Raw genomic sequence first — 23,792 nt, 5'->3', positions numbered from 1 at the left:
AACTTAATCATGAAAGACCAGTTGTCTGTCCCTTTTTTTCTGTCTCAGAATTGAATTAATTTATGCAGAAATAATTGCTTGGGTATTTTACAAGAATCTAAGACAGTTGATACTCATTTGACTATGTTAGATATCTCAATATTAGACTGCCCATTTCTAAGATTTCCCTCTGTCCCCTCCAGTTATTAATCTTTTTACCACTGTGAATATTTTAAAATCCAGTTGTTATCTACAAATAATCTAATATTCTAGTACTTTTCTATTATTTCTATTATCCAGAAAAACTAATTACCTAATATTTTATAAATAAAGCCTCTAGTTAAGGTTATATTCACAATTAAATCAACATCCATAATTAAGAATAGTTATTTGGCTTGTCATATGTTTTTAATAATGTTTATTGATTTAATTATTTTGAGGTGCAAAGAGGCACATTTATAATAGTCCATCTACAAGATGGTATAACACTGCTCCATTTAAAAAAAACAACTTTCGGCTTGTGGTTACTATTAAGGTGTAAATTATGAAAATATTAGATTGAAATATTATATGGAAGTAAACCAGGCTAGTTGCTAATCATGAATGTCTTGTGAACAGAAAGTTTGAGTTATGTCTATCACCGTGGCATTGCACTAAGACATTCTTAAATGTAGCAATTACACAGCATCTATTTTGGTAGAAATCAACACAAAATGCCCATACTAAGTAATATCAATTTTATAATGTAATTTTCAATATTTACCATTTGCAAATGTGTTTTAGGAATCCACTCTAAATTGATCATTTTAGAGTATCTCTCAAATCCTTTGCAGGACTTTGGTCAAAAGCAATCTCTTTCTTCCTAGAACTTTTCTGAAAGCTTTCTTCACATCTTTGTTTCTCAGAGTGTATATGAGAGGATTTACCAATGGAGCGACCACACAGAAGAACACTGAGATCACTTTACTAACAGTGAGTTTGCGCTTGGCTGGAGGGTGAACATAGGCAAAGATAATGGTGCCATAATAGATAGAGACCACAGTGAGGTGGGAGGCACAGGTAGAGAAAGTTTTCTTCTGAGTCTTTTGGGAAGACAGCTTGATTATCGTGACCACAATGTATCCATAGGAAGACATAGTGAGAAGGAAAGAACTTAGAATCACGACAGAGCTACATGTATAGCCCAAAGTCTCCACCAAAAATGTATCTGAGCAAGAGAGTTTAAAAATGGGGTCTGAGTCACAAAAGAAATGGTTGATCTTCTGGGGATCACAAAAGTTTAGATGGGAGGGCGCCTGGGTGGCTCAGTTGGTTAAGCGACTGCCTTCGGCTCAGGTCATGATCCTGGAGTCCCGGGATTGAGTCCCACATCAGGGTCCCTGCTCAGCGGGGAGTCTGCTTCTCCCTCTGACCCTCCCCCCCCATGCTCTCTCATTCTGTCTCTCAAATAAATAAATAAATAAATAAATAAATAAATAAATAAATAAAATCTTTAAAAAAACCCACTAAAACCTTTAAAAAAAAAGTTTAGATGGGAGATGAGTATGGTCAGTAGGAGAGGAGCAATGAAGCCCCCAATCCAAGATCCAGCTGAAAACCACAGGCACACCTGAAGACTCATGAGAAGTGAATACCTTAAAGGGCTGCAGATGGCCAGGTACCGGTCATAGGCCATCACTGCCAGCAGGATGCACTCTGTAGCTCCCATGGAGAAAAAGAAGTAGTACTGGGTTATACACCCAGAAACAGAGATGGTAACAACCTGTGAGAGGCAGGTGGCCAGCAATTTAGGCACCGTGGCTGTGGTGTACCAGATCTCCAGGAATGACAAATTTCCTAAGAAAATGTACATGGGTGTTTGGAGTGTGATATCCATGAGAACAATGAAGATGATGAGGGTATTTCCCATGAGGGAGAGCAGATACACAGTGAGAAATATCACAAACAAGGTGAGCCGCAGATAGAGAACACCAGAAAACCCAAGAAAAATGAACTCTGTCACTGTTGTTTGGTTTGTTACATCCATATCTCTTCTCTGGAATAAACCAACAAAGCCCAGAAGATAATATATGAGCAAGAAGCAAAATTAGAACATTTTTGTAGTCATTTATTTTATGATGATAATGAACCATAGTAACAATAAAAATTAATGGCTAAAGCATAGTTGGCATCTTTATTAAAAAAATTCCCATGGGTTAGTTCACTCTGCTAAGTCTCTGCAGTATTCTATTTTTATTTTTTTAAGCCCAAATGCAGGGCTCAAACTCAGGACTCTGAGATCAAGACCTTAGCTAAGACCAAGAGTCAGATGCTTAACAACAGAGCAACCCAGGTACCCCTAAATATGGTATTAATTTACATTTTATAAATAAAGAAACTAAGGGGGCAAATAGTTTCCCCACAGTTACATCACTTTAACTGCTGGGGCAGGTTTTAAACTCAGCCATGTTGATTCAAAAGACAAAGTCCAAGTAATAGATAAAATGTGGTCATGTAATTGTTTTATTACTGACGAATTTACAAATAGACATTGGAAGATGGTGAAGAAATCTTAAGACAGTACAGATCAGCTACCATTAGACCCTTGGGGAAGGTGAAATGTCTCTGTGAATGGAAATCTAGGCCATAATTACTTACCATATCAAGACAAATGTCCCCTATGATTCTATCTTAAAAATTCCTGATTTATTCCATCACTCAGGGTTTGGTAGGGGATTGGTATGTGAATAAACTTTATCTCCAGAAAACAAAACTAGGGGTCAAATTCAAAAGTTATAAAGAAGATATTTTGTTTATAAATATTTTAAACATTCATAATATTTGCTTGTTTGTTTTTAGGATAGACATATCCATATATTTTCCTATATTTGTTAGAAAAAAAATCAAACAAATACATTTTTAAATATCCAACCACCAATAGACAATGAGGTTATTGAGGTATTTTGGTTACTGAGAGGAACACGACATGAGATCTACTCACTTTCCAAATATTTAAGTATGCAATAGAGTATTGATAACTATAGTTATGTTGTGTTCTTATGAAAAGTAAAAAAGAATCAGAAGTTTTGTATTAAAAAAAAAGATTTCTAGGTGCCTGGGTGGCTCAGTTGGTTAAGCAACTGCCTGCAGCTCAGGCCATGATCCTGGAGTCCTGGGGTCAAGTCCCACATCAGGCTCCCTGCTCAGCGGGGGGGTCTGCTTCTCCCTCTGACCCTCTTCCCTCTCATGCTCTCTGTCTCTCATTCTCTCTCTCTCAAATAAATAAATAAAATCTTAAAAAAAGATTTCTAATGGATGTATTTATGTATACATCTGTTTTCATGCCAAAACATCAAGATGATAAGTAAAATATAGCAGATAAAAATAAAATCTTACTAACATAATGAAAACATCCTTATAAATGTAAATTATATATATATATTTTTTTACTATTTAAAAAATTACCTGATACAAAGTTACAGACTTGGTATTCCCTACATAACAATGAAAGAAGTTGAACTCAACATGAAGGCAATTGTGTCTTGAGGGGGAAAAGATGGTGGATGTTCAAAACTCTGAACACCCACAAAATAAGCCTGAGTTGTAAGAAGATAGATCTGGATCTCTACAAACATAATATCATAGGCAGTTGGTTTCGAGGTACAAAGTGGGGAGCCATGATTCTGTGGGCAGATATCAGGATACTACATCCCTGGTGAACGATAACTTCCCGTGCTGGGGACTGGGCACAGACTCGCAGACCGGTACTGACGGGGAAAGGACTTTAGGGCAGCCCCCCTGACAGAAACCCAGAGCAGGGTCGCAAGTGCAAACTGGGGACAGCTGGTGGTTTTAGAAGCACAAAGGGCAGAGAAGTGCCCTGACATGGAAGTGAGAACTGGGAGAGCTGCTGAGGGGTACACAACACAGGACTGCAGTTTATAGCTGCACAGACAGAAATAGAGATAGTGTGGCCTGGAGAGCTTACTAAAGAACAGACTTCAATCTCTCTGCTCTGAGGGAGAGGGTTGGAAATTGTCTCTTCTGCTCTCTCTCAGAAGAGATGTGGAAGGCCACCAGGGAAAGCCACCAGAAAACAAAAACCCCCAAAACCGGTTTTCACTGAGGCCATCCCCCTCCACAAGGAGCAGGGCAAGTCTGCCCAAACAGGGTTGCCTGAGTAACAGCACAGCAGACCCATCCCCCAGAAGAAAGGCTGGGAGAACAAGAGGCCAGCAACCCTAAGGTCCCTAGGCAACAGGTGCATCTTGCTGGGGTTGTGGTCAGTAATTTGGACCCTGTACATTCCTTCAACCACCCCTCAACAGAATGACTAGGAGGAGGAACCCCCCAAATAGGAAAGACTCAGAGGCTATGACTTTTGCCACAGATTTACAAATGGATGCAGATATAACCAAGATGTCAGAGATGGAATGCAGGTAGCAATTGTGAAGACAATAACCAGAATGGAGAAATCAATTAATGACAACAAAGAGTCTCTAAGGGCAGAAATGAAAGTTGAATTGGCAGAATTTAAAAATGCTATCAGTAAGATCCAATCTAATCTAGATAATCTAACAGCTAGAGTAAGTGAGGCAGAAGAACGAATTAGTGACCTAGAAGACCAATTAATAGAAAAAGAGGAGGCCAGGAAAAAACAACTCAGAATCCATGAAAATAGAATCAGAGAAATAAGGTACACCATGAAAAGTTTCAATGTCAGAATTATTGGAATCCCTGAGGGGTTGGAGACAGAGAGAGGACTAGAAAATATATATGAGCAAATCATAGTGGAGAACTTCTTTAATCTGGGGAATGAAACAAACATTTGTGTCCTAGAGGCAGAGAGGACCCCTCCCAAGATCAAGAAAAACAGGCCAACACCCTGGCATGTAATAGTAAAACTCGCAAATCATAGAACCAAGGAAACCATATTAAGGGCAGTTAGGGGGAAGAGATTACTTACGTACAGAGGGAGGACCATCAGAATAACGTCACACCTATCCACAGAGACCTGGAAAGCCAGAAAGGCCTGGCAAGACATATTCAGGGTACTAAACGAGAAGAACATGCAGGCAAGAATACTTTATCTGGCAAGGCTGTCATTTAGAATGGATGGGGAGATGCAGAGCTTGCAAGACTGGCAGAAACTGAAAGAATATGTGACCACTAAGCTGGCCCTGCAAGAAATATTAAGGGGTGTTCTATAAAAGGAGAAAGACCTCAAGAGTGATATAGAAAAGAAATTTACAGGAACAACCTCTAAAAACAAGGTCTTCACAAGCAACATGATGAATGTTAATTCATATCTTTCAATGATCACTCTCAACATGAACAGCCTAAATGTTCCCATAAAATGGTACAGGATTGCGGATTGGATAAAAAGACAGGACCCATCCATATGCTGTCTACAAGAGACTCATTTTGAACCTAAAGATACATCCAGACTGAAAGTGAAGGGGTGGAGATCTATCTTCCATGCCAGCAGACCTCAAAAGAAAGCTGGGGTAGCAATTCTTTATTTTTTTTAAGAGTTTATTTATTTATTTGAGAGAGAGAGGATGAGAGATAGAGAGCACGAGAGGGAAGAGTGTCAAAGGGAGAAGCAGACTCCCCGCTGAGCAGGGAGCCCGATGTGGGACTCGATCCCGGGACTCCAGGATCATGACCTGAGCCAAAGGCAGTCGCTTAACCAACTGAGCCACCCAGGTGCCCCGGGGTAGCAATTCTTATAACAGACAAATTAGATTTTAAACTAAAGACGGTAGTTAGAGACACACAAGGACACAATATAATTCATAAAGGTTCGATCCAACAAGATCTAACAATTTTAAATATCTATGCCGCTAACATGGGTGCAGCCATCTACATAAGCCAACTGTTAACCAAAATAAAGACTCATATTGAGAACAATATGTTAATTGTAGGAGACTTCAATACTACACTCTCAGCAATAGACAGATCATCTAAGCAGAAAATCAGCAAAGAAAGAAGAGCTTTGAAGTATACACTGGACCAGATGGACTTCATAGATATATGCAATACATTCCACCCTTAAACAACAAAATACTCATTCTTCTCGAGCACACACGGAACTTTCTCCAGAATAGACAACATACTGGGTCACAAATCAGGGCCTCAACTGATACCAAAAGATTGATTACCTTAGATTGATTATCTAAAACATTATCCCCTGCATATTCTCAGACCATAATGTTTTAAAACTTGAACTCGATCACAAGAAAAAATTTGGAAGAAATTCAAACTCTTGGAAGCTAAAGACCACTCTGCTCAAGAATGTTTGGGTCAACCAGGAAATCAAAGAAGAACTTAAACAATTCATGGAAACCGATGAGAATGAAAGCACATCAGTCCAAAACCTATGGGATACTGCAAAGGTAGTACTAAGGTGGAAATACATAGCCATCCAAGCCTCACTCTAAAAAGTAGAAAAATCCCAAATTCACCAACTAACTCTACACCTGAAAGAATTAGAGAAAAAGCAACAAACGATGCCTAAGCCATGCATTAGAAGAGAAATTGTTACAATTAGAGCAGAGATCAATGAATTAGAAACAGCATTTCAGCATTTATTTTTCTAACTATGTCATAACTGTCTAATTTTACTGTTAATAAAAATAAGAATATACATTTTTAAAGGTATGCAAATCTAAGAACAGGAAGTTAATAAAAATTCATTTTATTTTATTTATTTTTTTCCAATTTTTATATTTTTATTGATCTTACTTCAGGGGTTCTTTTCTTTTTTTATTTTATTATGTGATTCATTTTTAAACTAATATTTTATCCAATTAAAATGATATTTAAATATGAAAAATAACTTCCATATACTTTTAAATTATTTATCACTTTTAATTTACAAGTTCTCTCCTCATCCTACATGCAAAATAAATGCCAAAGTATATCACCTTTAAATACAGAAATATCCAAAATTATAAAAGTATTGTTATGTAACTCCATCACTCTCTAGACAAATAAGAAATAAGATGCACTGTATCCCCTGAAAGATACTCACTGTTTGATTATGTTCCAGCATTGCAATGTTTTAAATTTAGATTTTATTTAAAGTTTCTGTCTCAGCAATGCTATGCATTAGACCATTCAACTGGATCATAAATGAATAAAGCTAAAAATGATATTTACTTCTATGATATTGGTTGTCCCATATCATCTATGATGTAGATGAACCCTAAATTCCCTTGAGCATTTTATCTTCAAGTTTTTGTTTTTCCTGTAAGCAGGGTGCTAAAATGTATACTCTGATATCCCCTTGTGAGAATTATTCTGATTTCACCAGCCTGGGTCCTTGGAGATCTGCCCTCCAAGTTTGGGCATTCACAAAGATTCCCTGAGAACTTTCTTTTCATGAGATTCATGCTTCCTTTGGGACTAAAGGAAGAAGAAAAAAAAGTGGGAAACAGCCTATATTTCTCCTCATTAACTGACGTCATATCTTTCTAATTGTCTTCTTTAACTGCCACTGACCATGGTATTCACCTTTCATTTACAATTGCAGTCCCTCGATGTTTTAGGCACTGCAACCATAAGCAGAAGATCATATTCTTGAACATTAAAAGTACACATTAGACTAACATTTAGAGTCTTCGATTCCAATAATATAGCTACAAAATGGAACAAAGAGAAATTTGCCTAACACTCTATTTATAGAAAAAAAAAAAAAAACAAACCACCTCAGCAGAAAAGCATTTACCAGTGTGTAAAAGAATGCTCCCCAATGTAGTAGAAACCAAGGTTAAGTCATTTCACAGGAATACAATGTTATAAGAGCATAGTAAATATGTTTAGAGAATATAAAAGGTAAGAAACCATGGGAACAGAAGAGGAAAAAAATGACAATCTATATAACCAAATAAAAGAAATCTAGATGAGGGGTGGAGGAGCAAGATGGTGGAAGAGTAGGAGACCTAAATTACCTCTGGTTCCAGAAATTCAGCTAGATAGGGATTAAACCATTCTGAACACCTGCGAACTCAACAGGAGATTGAAGAAAAAAATAGCAGCAACCCTCTGAACAGAAAAGCGACCACTTTCTGGAAAGTAGAACGTGCGGAGTAGTGAATCCGAGGTGATACTTGGGAGGATAGATGGCGGGGGAAGTGGCTTCCGTCTGCCCTATGCGCAAGTGACGCAGCAGCAGAGCACAAATTTGGAACTTTCAGAAGTCGCTCCGCTGAGGGACGTTACTCCAGTGGCCAAGCGGGGGGTGGAATGCTCTCTGGGACAGTGTGGTCTCAGGAACCTCAGGGTCACAGAAAGACTGGAGGTGCCTGAGTGCAGCAGAGCTCCCAGGTATCAGAGTAAGGAAGCTGGTTGCAGAGACTGAGCTGAGAAGTGGGCTTTCAGCTGGGGGTTGCCATAAACCATGATCCGCAGCACAGTTGAAACACAGCTCCTCCAGCAGAGACCCAACAAGTGGCAGATATGGGGAGACTCCCCTTCCTCCCCTGGGAGGAGCAGTGCAGGAGCTCACCACAGGGATCTGCTGTGTTTGGAGACTCCACACAGGGTTCTGTGCCAGAGATAGAAAATCTCAGTCACAGGTGGGGTTTACATGGAATGTGAATGGAGACCAGGGAGACAGGAGTGATAGACTGTTTTTCTCTGGGTGCTCACTGAGGACTGGGGCCCTGAGTTCTTGGCTGCTCCAGGGTGATATTGGGAGACCACCATTTTTGATCTCGTCCTTCAAAGCAGTACAGAAAGCTTGCAGGGAACAAAAACTCCCAAGAGCACACCTGAGCAGATTACTTAGCCCAGCCCTGGCAAGGGCGGGATAACTCCGCTTCTGGCAAAGACATTTGAGAACCACTGCGACAGTCTCCTCCCCAAGAAGATCAGCAAAAACAGCCAGCCAAGACCAACTTTACCCATCAATAAGAATGACAGAATGCTAGCACAAGGGGAATACAGCACATACAATTAATGGCTTTTTTCCCATGATTCTTTAGTCTTTCAAAGTTCATTTTTTAAATTTTCTTTTTTTCTTTTTTTTGAATTTTTCCTTTTCCATTTTCAAAAAACATTTTATCAATCCCCTTTTTAAAAAAATTTTTTTAATCTTTTTTTTTCATTTTTAGAGTTATATTCAATCCCATCACAGAAGTTAGCCTTATTTTATATATATATATATACACACATACATAAGTTGTTCTCACATTAAAATTTTGGAATACAGTTTCTACTAACAGATCAAAATATACCCTAAATCTCTGGTGTATGGCTTTGTTCTACACTTCTGCCTGATCACATTCTCTACCCCGCCTTTTTTTAATCCTCTTCTTTCTTTTTTCATCCAACTTCTTATCAATTTCTTTTATAAAACCTTTTATAATTTTGATCTTTATATTCATATTCCATCCCTTCATCATATTTACCCTTATTTTTGTACATATATAAGTTTTTCTATCTTTAAAATTTGGGAGACATTTTCTTCTAACAGACCAAAATATGCCGAAAATCTAGTGTGTGGCACTAATCTATGCATCAGCCTGATCATATTTGATCATATTATGTTTTTTTTCTTTTATTCTTTTTCTTTTTTCTTTCTTTCCCTTTCTTTTCCCCCGATTTCAGCTCTTTTCTGAATTGTTTTATGTATATTTTTCTGGGGTCATTGTTATCCTGTTAGCATTTGGTTCTCTCATTCATCTATACTCCTTGGGACAAAATGACAAGATGGAAAAAATCACCTCAAAAAAAAGAACAAAAAGCAGTACGGACTGCCAGGGACCTAATCAATATGGACATTAGTAAGATGTCGGAACTAGAGTTCAGAATAATGATTTTAAAGATATTAGCTGGGCTTGAAAAAAGCATGTAAGTTATTAGAAAATCCCTTTCTGGAGAAATAAAAGAACTAAAATCAAACCAAGTCGAAATCAAAAAGGCTATTAATGAGGTGAAATAAAAATGGAGGCTCTAACTGCTAGGATAAATGAGGCAGAAGAAAGAATTAGTGATACAGACCACTGAATGATGGAAAATAAAGAAGCTGAGAAAAAGAGAAATAAGCAACTACTGGATCACGAGGGCAGAATTCGAGAGATAAGAGATATGATAAGACGAAACAACATTAGAATAATTGAGAACCCAGAAGAAGAAGAAGGGGAGGGCAGAAGGTATATTGGAGCAAATTATAGCAGAGAACTTCCCTAATTCCCTATAGCAGAGAACTCCCCCTAATTGGGGAAGGAAACAGGTATCAAAATCCATGTGGCACAGAGAACCCCTCTCAAAATCAATATACATAGGTCAACACCCCGACATCTAATAGTAAAACTTACGAGCCTCAGAGACAAAGAGAAAATCTTGAAAGCAGCTCGGGAGAAGAGATATGTAACCTACAATGGTAGAAACATTAGATTGGCAACAGACATATCCACAGAGACCTGGCAGGCCAGAAAGGACTGGCATGATATCTTCAGAGGACTAAATGAGAAAAATATGCAGCCAAGAATACTATATCCAGCTAGGCTGCCATTGAAAATAGGAGAGATAAAGCTTCCAGGACAAACAAAAACTAAAGGAATTTGCAAACAAGAAACCAGCCCTCCAAGAAATATTGAAAGGGGTCCTCTAAGCAAAGAGAGAGCCTAAAAGCAGCATAGATCAGAAAGGAACACAGACAATATACAGTAACAGTCACCTTACAGGCAATATAATGGCACTAAATTCATACCTTTCAATAGTTACCCTGAATGTAAATGGGCTAAATGCCCCAATCAAAAGACACAGGTTATCAGATTGGTTAAAAAAAATAAAACCCATCGATATGCTGTCTGCAAGAGACTCATTTTAGATCCAAAGACACCCCCAGATTGAAAATGAAGGGGTAGAAAACCATTTACTATGCAAATGGACAACAAAATAATGCTGGGGTGGCAATCCTTATATAAGACAAATTAGATTTTAAACCAAAGACTAATAAGAGATGAGGAAGGGCACTATATCATACTCTAAGAGTCTATCCAACTAGAAGATCTAACAATTTTAAATTTCTATGCCAACATGGGAAAAGCCTATTATATAAGCCAATTAATAACAAAAGCAAAGAAACACATAGACAACAATAAAATAATAGTGAGGGACTTTAACACCCCTTCACTGAAATGGACAGATCATCTAAGCAAAAGATCAAGAAGGAAATAAAGACCTTAAATGACACACTGGACCAAATGGACTTCACAGATATATTCAAAACATTCCATCCTGAAGCAACAGAATACACATTCTTCTCTAGGGTCCATGGAACATTCTCCAGAATAGATCATATCCTAAGCCACAAATCAGGTCTCAACTTGTCCCAAAAGATTGGGATCATTTCCTGCATATTTTCAGACCACAATGCTTTGAAACTAGAATTCAATCACAAGAGGAAAGTTGTAACAAACTCAAATACGTGGAGGCTAAAGAGCATCCTACTAAAGAATGATGGGCCAACCAGGAACTTAAAGAAGAATTTAAAAAATTAACGGAAACAAATAAAAATGAAAACACAACTGTTCAAGATCTTTGGGATACAGCAAAGGCAGTCCTAAGAGGAAAGTATATAGCAATACAAGCCTTTCTCAAGAAGCAATAAAGATCTCAAATACACAATGTAACCCTACACCTAAAGGAGCTGGAGAGAGAACAGCAAATAAAACTTAAACCCAGCAGAAGAAAATGAATAAAAAAGATCAGAGCATAAATCAATGAAATAGAAACCAAAAGAACAGTAGAACAGATTAATGAAACGAGGAGCTGGTTATTTGAAAGAATTAACAAGGGCGCCTGGGTGGCTCAGTCGTTAAGCGTCTGCCTTCGGCTCAGGTCATGATCCCAGGGTCCTGGGATCGAGTCCCACGTCGGGCCCCCCGCTCAGCGGGAATCCTGCTTCTCCCTCTCCCACGCTCCCTGCTTGTATTCCCACTCTCTCTGTCTCTCTCTCTGTTAAAAAATAAATAAAAAATCTTTGAAAGAATTAACAAGATTGATAAACCCCTTGCCAGACTTATCAAAAAGAAAAGAGAAATGACCCAAATCAACAAAATCATGAATGAAAGAGGAGAGATTACAACCAACACCAAAGAAATACAAACAAGTCTAAGAACATATTATGAGCAACTACATGCCAGCAAATTAGATAACCTGGAAGAAATGGATGAATTCCTAGAGATTTATCAACTACCAAAACTGAACCAGGAAGAAATAGAAAACCTGAACAGACCTATAACCACTAAGAAAATTGAAGAAGTCATCAAAAATTTCCCAAAAAACAAAACTCAGGGCCAGGTGGCTTCCCAAGGCAATTCTACCAAACATTTAATGAAGAATTAATACCTATCCTTCTGAACTGTTCCAAAAAAAAGAAAGAAAGAAAGAAAGAAATGGAAAGAAAATTTCCAAACTCGTTTTATGAGGTAACCATTACCTTGATCCCCAAACCAGACAGACTCCATCAAAACGGAGAATTACAGACCAATATCCTTGATGAACATGGATGCAAAAATTCTCACCAAAATACTAGCCAATAGGATCCAACAGTATATTAAAAAGATTATTGACCACAACCAATTGGGATTTATCCTGGGCTGCAAGGTTGGTTCAACATCTGCGAATCCATCAACGTGATACAATACATTAATAAAAGAAAAAACAAGAACCATAGGATTCTCTCAATAGATGCAGAAAAAGCATTTGACAAAGTACAACATCCTTTCTCGATCAAAACTATTCAGAGTATAGGGATAGAGGGTACATACCTCAATATCATAAAATCCATCTATGAAAAACCCACAGCGAAGATCATTCTCAATGGGGAAAAACTGAGACTTTCCCTGCTAAGGTTAGGAACATGGCAGGGATGTCCACTCTCACCACTGCTATTCAACATACTATTAGAAGACCTAGCCACAGCAATCAGACAACAAAAACAAAACAAAACAAAAAAATCAAAGGTATCCAAATCAGAAAACAAGAAGTCAAACTCTCACTCTTTGCAGATGATATGATACTTTATGTGGAAAACCCAAAAGCCTGCACCCCAAAAATGCTAGAACTCCACAGGAATTCAGTAAGGTAGCAGGATATAAAATCAATGCACAGAAATCAGTGACATTCCTATACACCAACAACAAGGCAGAAGAAAGAGGATTTAAGGAGTTGATCCCATTTACAATTGCACCCAAAACGATGATATACCTAGGAATAAATGTAACCAAAGAGGCAAAGGATTTGCACTCAGAAAACTATAAAATACTCATGAAGTAATTGAGGAAGACACAAAGAAATGGAAAAACGTTCCATGCTCATAGATTCGAAGAACAAATATTGTGAAGATGTCAATGCTGCCTAGAGCAATCTACACATTCAATGCAATCCCCCTCAAAATACCATCCACTTTCTTCAAAGAAGTGGAACAAATAATCCTAAAATTTGTATGAAACCAGAAGAGACCCCGAATAGCCAGAGGAATGTTGAAAAAGAAAAGCAAAGCTGACGGCATCACAATTCCGGACTTCCAGCTCTATTACAAAGCTGTCATCATCACGACAGTATGACATCGGCACAAAAATAGACACATCGATCAATGGAACAGAATAGAGTCCAGAAATAGACCTTCAACTCTATGGTCAACTAATCTTTGACAAAGCAGGAAAGAATGTCCAATGGAAAAAAGACAGTCTCTTCAAAAAATGGTGTTGGGAAAATTGGACAGCCACATGCAGAAGAATGAATCTGGACCATTTCCTAACACAACACACAAAAATAGACTCCAAATGGTTGAAAGACCTAAACGTGAGACAGGAGTCCATCAAAATCCTAAAGGAGAACACAGGCAGCAACCTCTTCGACCTCAGCCACAGCAACTTCTTCCTAGAAACAAAGGCAAATGCAGGGGAATCAAGGGTAAAAATGAATTCTTGGGACTTCATCAAGATAAAATGCTTTTGCACAGCAAAAGAAACAGTCAACTAAGCCAAAAGCCAACCGACAGAATGGGAGAAGATATTTGCATATGACTTATCAGATAAAGGGCTAATATCCAAAATGTATAAGGAACTTATTAAAATCAACACCCAAGGAACAAATGATCCAATCAAGAAATGGGCAGAAGACATGAACAATTTTCCAAAGAAGACATCCAAATGGCCAACAGGCACATGAAAAAGTGCTCAACATTGCTCAGCATCAGGGAAATCCAAATCAAAATCTCAATGCGATATCACCTCACACCATTCAGAATAGCTAAAATTAAGGTCTGGAAATGACAGATGTTGGCGGGAATGTGGAGAAAAGGGAACCGTCCTACACTGTTGGTGGGAATGCAAGCTAGTGCATCCTCTCTGGAAAACAATATGGAGGTTCCTCAAAAAGTTGAAAATAGAGCTACCACACGACCCAGCAATTGTATTACTGGGTATTTACCCCAAAGATACAAAAGTAGGGATCTGAAGGGGTACATGCACCCCGATGTTTATAGCAGCAATGTCCACAATAGCCAAACTGTGGAAAGACCCAAGATGTCCATTGACTATGAATGGATAAAGAAGATGTGATACACACACACACACACACACACACACACACACACACACACACACACACAATGGAATATTATGAAGCCATCAAAAGGAATGAAATCTTGCCATTTGCAACAGAATGGATGGAACTGGAGTGTGTTATGCTGAGCGGAATAAGTCAATCAGAGGAAGACATTTATCACATGACTTCACTAATATGAGGAATTCTTAATCTCAGGAAACAAACTGAGGGTTGCTGGAGTGGTGGGGCATGGGAGGGATGGGGCAGCTGGGTGATAGACACTGGGGAGGGTATGTGCTCTGGTGAGCGCTGTGAATTGTGCAAGACTGTTGAATCACAGATCTGTACCTCTGAAACAAATAATACATTATATGTTAAAAAAAAGTAGAAGAGGAAGATAGCAGGAGGGGAAGAATGAAGGGGGGGAAATCTGATGGGGAAATGAACCGTGAGAGACAATGGACTCTGAAAAACAAACTGAAGGTTCTAGAAAGGAGGAGGGTGAGGGGATATGTTAGCCTGGTGATGGGTATTACACAGGGCACGTCTGCATGGAGCACTGGGTGTAATACGAAATAATGAATCATGGATCACTACATCAAAAACTAATGATGTAATGTATGGGGATTAACATAACAACAATAATAATAGTAATAATAATAACAGCATAATTAATTTTGCAATATATAGTATAACAGCAAAAATTAAAGCAGCAAGACAAAAGAAGTACCTAACTTTTAAGGGAAGACCTATCATGCTAGCTGAAGATCTCTCAACAGAAAAGCAAGCTGAAGGCAGTGGCATGATATATTCAACATGCTGAATGGGAAAAATATGCAGCCAAAAATACTTTAATCAGCAAGGCTTTCATTGAGAATAGAAGGAGAAGTAAAGACTTTCATAGGAAACCAATAACTAAAGGAGTTTTGACCACTAACTAAGCCCTGCAAGAAATATTAAAAGGTACTTTTGATTGGAAAAGATCCAAAGTGACAAAGATAAGAAAGGAATAGAAAAAAATCTCCCAAAACAATAAGAAAAGTAATAAAATGGTGCTAAATACTTATCTATCAATAATTATTCTGACTACGAGTAGACTGAACACTCCAATCAAAAGACATAGGATGTCCAATGGATTAAAAAAAAAAAGACCTATCTATATGCTGCCCACAAAAGACTCATTTTTATACCTAAAGATACTACCGATTGAAAGTTAGGGGGTGGATAAACATTTATCTTACCAATGGATGTCAAAACAAAGCTGGAGTAAAGATATTTATACCAGAAAAAATAGATTTAAACAACAGAAACAACAACAAAAAAACTATAACAAAAGGTGAAGATGGGAACTGTGTCATAATAGAGGGGTCTAATTCAACAAGAAAATCTAACAATTGTAAATATTCATGCCCCCAACATGGACACACCCAAATATATGTCAATTAATAATAAACATAAAGGAAGTCATTGATATTAATATGATAATAGCAGAGGACTTTAATTCCCCACTACATCAATGAACAGATCATCTAAGCAGAAAATCAACAAAGAAACAATGTCTTTGAATGACACACTGGACCAGATGGACTTAACAGATATACAGTACATTTCATCCCAAAGGAACACAATACACATTCTTTTTGAGTGCACATAGGACATTCTCCAGAAAAGATCACATACTAGGTCACATTATCAAGCCTCAACAAGCATAAAAATACTCAAATCATACCACGCGTATTTCCCAACCACAACACTATGAAACTTGAAGTAAACCACAAGAAAATTGTTGGAAAGATAACAAATATATGGAGGTTAACACGCTACTAAATAATAAATGGATTGGGGATCCTGGGTGGCTCAGTCAGTTAAGGGTCTGACTTCAGCTCAGGTCATTATTTTAGGGTCCTGGGATCAAGACCCACATCCCGCTACCCTGTTCATTGGGGAGTCTGCTTGTCCCTCTCCCTCTACCCCTTCCCCCACTTATGATCTCTTTCTCTTAAATAAATAAATAAAATCTTTAAAATATATATAATAAATGGGTCAACCAGGAAATCAAAATAAAAAAGTACATGAAAACAAATGAAAATGAAAACACAATGATTAAAATATTAGGTATGCAGCAAAAGCAGTCCTAAGATGAAAGTATATAGGAATAGAGGACTAACTCAAGAAGCAAGAAGAATCATATATAAACAACCTTACTTTACACCCAAAGGAGCTAGAAAAACAACACACAAAACCCAAGTCTAGCAGAAGAAGGAATATAATAAAGATTAAAGCAGAAATAAATGATATACAAACAAACAAAAAACAATAGAATAGATAAATGAAACCAGGAGCTGGTTCTTTGAGAAAAAAAATACAATTGTCAATCCTTAGCCATCTTTATTTAAAAAAAAATAGAGAATGGACCCAAATAAAATCACAAATGAGAGAGGAGAAATAACAATCAATGCCACAGAAATAAAACTTATAAGATAATATGATGAAAAACTATATGCCAACAAATTTGAGAACCTGGAAGAAATGGATAAATTCCCATGAACATATAAACTACCAAAATTGAAACAGGAAGAAATAGAAAACTTAAACAGACTAATATCCAGCAAAGAAATTGAATCAGTAACGAAAAAACTCCCAAAAAACTAAAGTGCAGGATCAGACAGCTTCGCAGGCATATTCTACCAAACATTTATAGAAGAGTTAATACTATTCTTCATAAACTATTCCAAAAATTTGAAAAGGAAGGAAAACCTCCAAATTCATTCTATGATGCTAGCATTATGCTGATACTAAAACCAGAAAAAAGACACTACAAATATAAATGTACTACAAGCCATTGCCTCTGAGGAACATAGATCCAAAAATTCTCCACAAAATACTAGCGCACCTGATCCCAAAATGCAAAATTCATTCACCATGATCAAGTGCAATTTATTCTCAGGATGCAAGTGTGGTTCAATCAAAGTAATACATCACATTAATAAAAGTAAGAAAAATTATCCTTTCAATAGATGCAGAAAAAAGCATTTGACAAAGTAGAACACGCAATCATAATAAAATCCTTCAAAGTTTAGAGGGAACATATCTCAACATAATAAAAACCCTATATGAAAAACCCACAGCTAATATTATCCTAAATGGAGGAAAAGTGAGACCTTTCCCACTACAGTTAGAAATAAGATAGGGATGTTCACTCTCACTACTTTTATTCAGCATAGTACCAGAAGTAAGAACTATAGGAATGAGACAATCAAAAATAAATAAACAAATCTTGTTTTGATATTTAAGATTTTATTTATTTATTTTAGAGAGTATGTACATGAGAGAGAGTGCACACAAGTGTGGGGAGGGGTGGAGGGAGAGAGTCTTCAAATGAGCTCCCTGCTGAGTGCAGAGTCCAATGAGGGATTGGATCCCATGACCCATGAGAGCATGAACTGAGCCAAAACCAAGAGCTAGATGCTCAACTGATTGAAACACCAGGTGCCTCGAAAACATAAATAAATAAATAAATTAATTAATTAATTAAGACTAAATTAAATTTAAAAATACAAGGCATCTAAATCAGCAAGGAAGGAGTACAACGTTCACTATTTGCAGATGACATGATATTATATATAGATAACACAAAAGGCTCTACCAAAAATACTGCTAGAATTGATACATAAATTCAGTAACATCAAAGGATAAAAAAAAATCAATGTACAAAAATCTGTTGCATTTCTATACACCAATAGTGAAGCAGCAAAAAGAGAATTCAAGGAACCAATCCATTTACTATTGTACCCAAACCCATAAGATACCTAAAATAAATCTCACCAAAGAGATAAAAGATCTGTACTCTGAAAACTATGAAACACTGATGAAAGAAATTGACAATTTCATAAATAAATGGAAAAACATTGCATGCTCTTGGATTGGAAGAACCAATGTTGGAGAAAGGAGAACACTTTTACACTGTTGGTGGGAATGCAAGTTGGTACAGCCACTTTGGAAAACAATGTGGAGATGCCTCAAAAAATTAAATATAGAGCTACCCTGTGACCCAGCAATTGCACTCCTGGGTATTTACTCCAAAGACACAGATGTAGGGAAAAGAAGGACCATATGCACCCCAATGTTCATAGAAGCAATATCCGCAATAGCCAAACTGGAAAGAGCCGAGATGCCCTTCAACAGATGAATAGATAAAGAAGATGTGGTTCAAATATGCAATGGAATATTACTCAGAAAGGATGAATACCCAACTTTTACATCCACATGGATGGGACTGGAGGAGATCATGCTAAGTGAAATAAGTCAAGCAGAGAAAGTCAGTTATCATATGGTTTCACTTATTTGTGAACATAAGGAATAGCATGGAGGACATTAGGAGAAGGAAGGGAAAAATGAGGGGCAGATTGGAGAGGACATGAACCATGAGAGACTATGGACTCTGAGAAACAAACAGAGGGTTTTAGAGGGGTGGGAGGTTGGGAAATGGGTTAGCCTGGTGATGGGTATAAAGGGGGGCACATATTGCATGGAGCACTGGGTGTTATACAAAAACAATGAAGCGTGGATCACCACATCAAAAACTAATGATGTATTGTATGGTGATTAACATAACATTTTAAAAAAATAAATAAAATGACAATATTGCCCAAAGAAATCTATGAATTTAATGCAAATCCTTTCAAAATACCACCCATATTTTTTCACACAGCTAGAACAAATAATCCTAAAACCTGTATGGAACCACAAAAGTTGAATAGCCAAAAAATCTTGAAAAAGAAAAACAAAGCTGGAGGCATCACAATTCTCGACTTCAATTTATAGTACGAAGCTGTGACGATCAAGAGAGTATGGCACTGGGGGGGGGCGGAGCAAGATGGCGGAGGAGTAGGAGACCTAGATTTCGTCTGGTCTCAGGAATTCAGCTGAATAGGGATCAAACCATTCTGAACACCTAGGAGCTCAACAGGAGATCGAACAGGAGAGTAGCAACAACTCTCTGAACAGAGAAGCGACCACTTACTGGAAGGTAGGGCGTGCGGAGAAGTGAATCCGAGGCGATATTCGGGAGGATAGACGGCGGGGGAGGGGCCTCCGCCGGCCGCTTCTGGCAAGTGCTAGAGCCGTGGAGCACAAAATCGGACCTTTTAGAAGTTGTCTCGGTGGAGGGACGTCGCTGCAGTGGCTAAGTGGGGGGGTGGAATTCTCCTGGGACAGTGTGGTCTCAGGACCCTTGGGGTCACAGAGAGACCGGGGGTGCCTGAGTGCGCCAGAGCTCCCAGGTATCAGAGCGGGGAAGCCGGCTGCAGAGACGGAGCAGAGTCACGGGCTCTCAGCTCGGGTTTGCCATAAACTGTGATCCGCGGCCCAGTCGGGGCACGGCTCCTCCAGCAGGGACCCAACAAGCAGCAGATCCGGGGAGATTCCCCTTCCTTCCTGGGGAGGAGCGGTGCGGGAACGCACTGCAGGGATCTGCTGGGTTTGGAGACTCCGCGTGGGGTCGGGTGCCAGAGATAGCAACGCTCGATCTCAGCCCGGGTGAGCATGGGGTGAGGCCGGAGACCGGGGACACGGAAGTGACTGCTTTTCTCTGGGGGCACACTGAGGAGCGGGGCCCCGAGTTCTCAGCTCCTCCGGGTGGAGATTGGGAGGCCACCATTTTTGCCCTGGTCCTCCAAAGCTGTACCGAGAGCTTGCAGGGAACAAAAGCTCCTGAGAGCAAACCGGAGCAGCTTCCTTAGCCCGGACCGACAAGGGAGGGGCAATTCTGCCTCCGGCAAAGACATTTGGAAACCACAGCAACAGGCCCCTCCCCCAGAAGATCAGCACAAACAGCCAGCAAGCCAAGACCAAGTTGATCGATCAAGGAGAATGGGAGAACTCCAGCGCTAGGGGAATACTGCACATAGATTCATGGCTTTTTTTTTTTTTTACCATGATTCATTATTTCATCAAAGTTAATTTTTGTTGACTGTTTTTTTTTTATTTTTCTTTTTCCCTTTTTCAAACAACATCTTATCAATCCCTTTTTAAAAAAAAAACTTTATTATTCATTTTTAGAGTCATATTTTATCCCTTCATAGTGGTTACCCTTATTTTTGGCATATATATATATATAAGTTATTCTCTCTTTAAAATTTTGAGGTACAGTTTCTTCTAACAGATCAAAATATACCCTAAATAACTAGTGTATGGCTTTGTTCTAGTCTCCTGCCTGATCACATTCTCTCCCTTTTTCCTTTTTTTTTTTCTTAAATCTTCTTTCCTTTTTCAAACAACTTATCTTACCAAGTCCTTTTATAAAATCTTTTATAATTTTCATCTTTACAGTCATCTTCCATCCCTTCATTGTATCAACCCTTATTTTGTACATATATGTCTTTCTTCCTTTAAAATTTTAGGAGGCACTTTTTTCTAACAGACCAAAATACGCCCAAAATCTAGTGTGTGGCACTGATCTATGCACTAGCCTGATCATATTTGATCATATTCTGCTTTTTTTGTATTGTTTTGTTTTTGTTTTTATCTTTTTTTTCTTTTTTTTTCTCTTTCTTTTTTCTTTCTTTCCCTTTCTTTTCCCCTGGTTTCAGGTCTTTTCTGATTTGTATACAGTATATTTGCTGGGGACGTTGTAAACCTGTTAGCATTTTGTTCTCTCATTCATCTAGTCTCCTCTGGACAAAATGACAAGACGAAAGAAATCACCTCAGCAAAAAGAACAAGAGGTAGTACCGTCAGCCAGGGACCTACTCAATACGGACATTAGTACGATGTCGGACCTAGAGTTCAGAATCATGACTTTAAAGATACTAGCTGGGCTTGAAAAAAGCGTGGAAGTTATTAGAGAAACCCTTTCTGGAGAAATAAAAGAACTAAAATCTAACCAAATCGAAATCAAAAAGGCTATTGATGAGGTGCAATCAAAAATGGGGGCACTAAATGCTAGGATAAATGAGGCAGAAGAGAGAATCAGCGATATAGAAGACCAAATGATGGAAAATAAAGAGGCTGAGAAAAAGAGAGAGAAACAACTACAGGATCACGAGGGCAAAATTCGAGAGATAAGTGATAAGATAAGATGAAACAACATTAGAATAATTGGGATCCCAGAAGAAGAAGAGAGAGAGAGAGAGGGGCAGAAGGTATATTGGAGCAAATTATAGCAGAGAACTTCCCTAATGTGAGGAAGGAAACAGGCATTAAAATCCAGGAGGCACAGAGAACCCCTCTCAAAATCAATAATAATAGGTCAACACCCCGACATCTAATAGTAAAACTTACGAGTCTCAGAGACAAAGAGAAAATCCTGAAAGCAGCTTGGGAGAAGAGCTATGTAACCTACAATGGTAGAAACATTAGATTGGCAACAGACATATCCACAGAGACTTGGCAGGCCAGAAAGGACTGGCAAGATATCTTCAGAGCACTAAACGAGAAAAATATGCAGCCAAGAATACTATATCCAGCTAGGCTGTCATTGAAAATAGAAGGAGAGATAAAAAGCTTCCAGAACAAACAAAAACTAAAGGAATTTGCAAACACGAAACCAGCCCTCCAAGAAATATTGAGAGGGGTCCTCTAAGCAAAGAGAGAACCTAAAAGCAGCAAAGAGCAGAAACGAACACAGACAACAGATGGTTAACAGTCACCTTACAGGTAATACAATGGCACTAAATTCATACCTTTTAATAGTTACCCTGAATGTAAATGGGCTGAATGCCCCAATCAAAAGACACAGACTATCAGATTGGATTAAAAAACAAGACCCATCAATATGCTGTCTGCAAGAGACTCATTTTAGACCCAAAGACACCCCCACATTGAAAGTGAGGGGGTGGAAAACCATTTACCATGCTAATGGACACCAAAAGAAAGCTGGGGTGGCAATCCTTATATCAGACAAACTAGATTTTAAAACAAAGACTGTAATAAGAGTTGAGGAAGGACACTATATCCTACTTAAAGGGTCTACCCAACAAGAAGATCTAACAATTGTAAATATCTATGCCCCGAACATGGGAGCAGTCAATTATATAAGGCAATTAATAACAAAAGCAAAGAAACACATGACAACAATACAATAATAGTGGGGGACTTTAACACCCCCTGACTGAAATGGACAGATCATCTAAGCAAAAGATCAACAAGGAAATAAAGACTTTAAATGACACACTGGAACAAATGGACTTCACAGACATCTTCAGAACATTCCATCCCAAAGCAACGGAATACACATTCTTCTCTAGTGCCCATGGAACATTCTCCAGAATTGATCACATCCTAGGTCACAAATCAGGTCTCAATCGGTACCAAAAGATTGAAATCATTCCCTGCATATTTTCAGAACACAATGCTTTGAAACTAGAACTCAACCACAAGAGGAAAGTCAGAAAGAACTCAAATACATGGAGGCTAAAGAGCATCCTACTAAAGAATGAATGGGTCAACCAAGAAATTAAAGAAGAATTAAAAAAATTCATGGAAACCAATGAAAATGAAAACACAACTGTTCAAAATCTTTGGGATACAGCAAAGGCAGTCCTGAGAGGAAAGTATATAGCAATACAAGCCTTTCTCAAGAAACAAGAAAGGTCTCAAATACACAACCTAACCCTACACCTAAAGGAGCTGGAGAAAGAACAGCAAATAAAGCCTAAACCCAGCAGGAGAAGAGAAATCATAAAGATCAGAGCAGAAATCAATGAAATAGAAACCAAAAGAACAGTAGAACAGATCAATGAAACTAGGAGTTGGTTCTTTGAAAGAATTAACAAGATTGATAAACCCCTGGCCAGACTGATCTAAAAGAAAAGAGAAATGACCCAAATCAACAAAATCATGAATGAAAGAGGAGAGATCACAACCAACACCAAAGAAATACAAACAATTATAAGAACATATTATGAGCAACTCTATGCCAGCAAATTAGATAACCTGGAAGAAAGGGGTGCATTCCTAGAGATGTATCAACTACCGAAATTGAACCAGGAAGAAATAGAAAACCTGAACAGACCTACAACCACTAAGGAAATTGAAGCAGTCATCAAAAATCTCCCAAGAAACAAAAACCCAGGGCCACATGGCTTCCCAGGGGAATTCTATCAGACATTTCAAGAAGAATTAGTACCTATTCTCCTGAAACTGTTCCAAAAAATAGAAATGGAAGGGAAACTTCCAAACTCATTTTATGAGGCCAGCATTACCTTGATCCCAAAACCAGAGAAAGACCCCATCAAAAAAGAGAATTACAGACCAATATCCTTGAT

General features: G+C 38.2%; 1 protein-coding gene across 1 annotated transcript; it reads right to left on the bottom strand.

Moving 5' to 3' along the window:
• Positions 1 to 797: 797 nt before the first annotated feature.
• On the bottom strand, positions 798 to 2,005 carry LOC114202013 (olfactory receptor 5F1-like). The gene is made up of 2 exons (XM_028094993.1): positions 1,518 to 2,005; positions 798 to 1,269 (listed from the first exon to the last, which is right to left on the bottom strand). Exons 1-2 carry the CDS (start codon positions 2,003 to 2,005, stop codon positions 798 to 800), a joined length of 960 nt encoding a protein of 319 aa, XP_027950794.1.
• Positions 2,006 to 23,792: the final 21,787 nt, after the last annotated feature.

The sequence above is a fragment of the Eumetopias jubatus genome, unplaced genomic scaffold (genome assembly GCF_037043125.1).
Source record: "Eumetopias jubatus isolate StellerSeaLion01/CBP00866 unplaced genomic scaffold, mEumJub1_p1.0 scaffold_5, whole genome shotgun sequence".
Lineage (NCBI taxonomy): Eukaryota > Metazoa > Chordata > Mammalia > Carnivora > Otariidae > Eumetopias > Eumetopias jubatus.
Note: the sequence above shows the minus strand (reverse complement) of the source record. Positions and strands in the feature narration are given on the sequence as shown.

Excerpts from the sequence above, each read along its gene's own strand:
- LOC114202013 (XM_028094993.1), bottom strand. The coding sequence starts at position 2,005 with ATGGATGTAACAAACCAAACAACAGTGACAGAGTTCATTTTTCTTGGG. Across the intron at positions 1,270-1,517 it reads CTCCTACTGACCATACTCAT|CTCCCATCTAAACTTTTGTG; the intron begins CTCCCATCTAAA and ends CACCCAGGCGCC.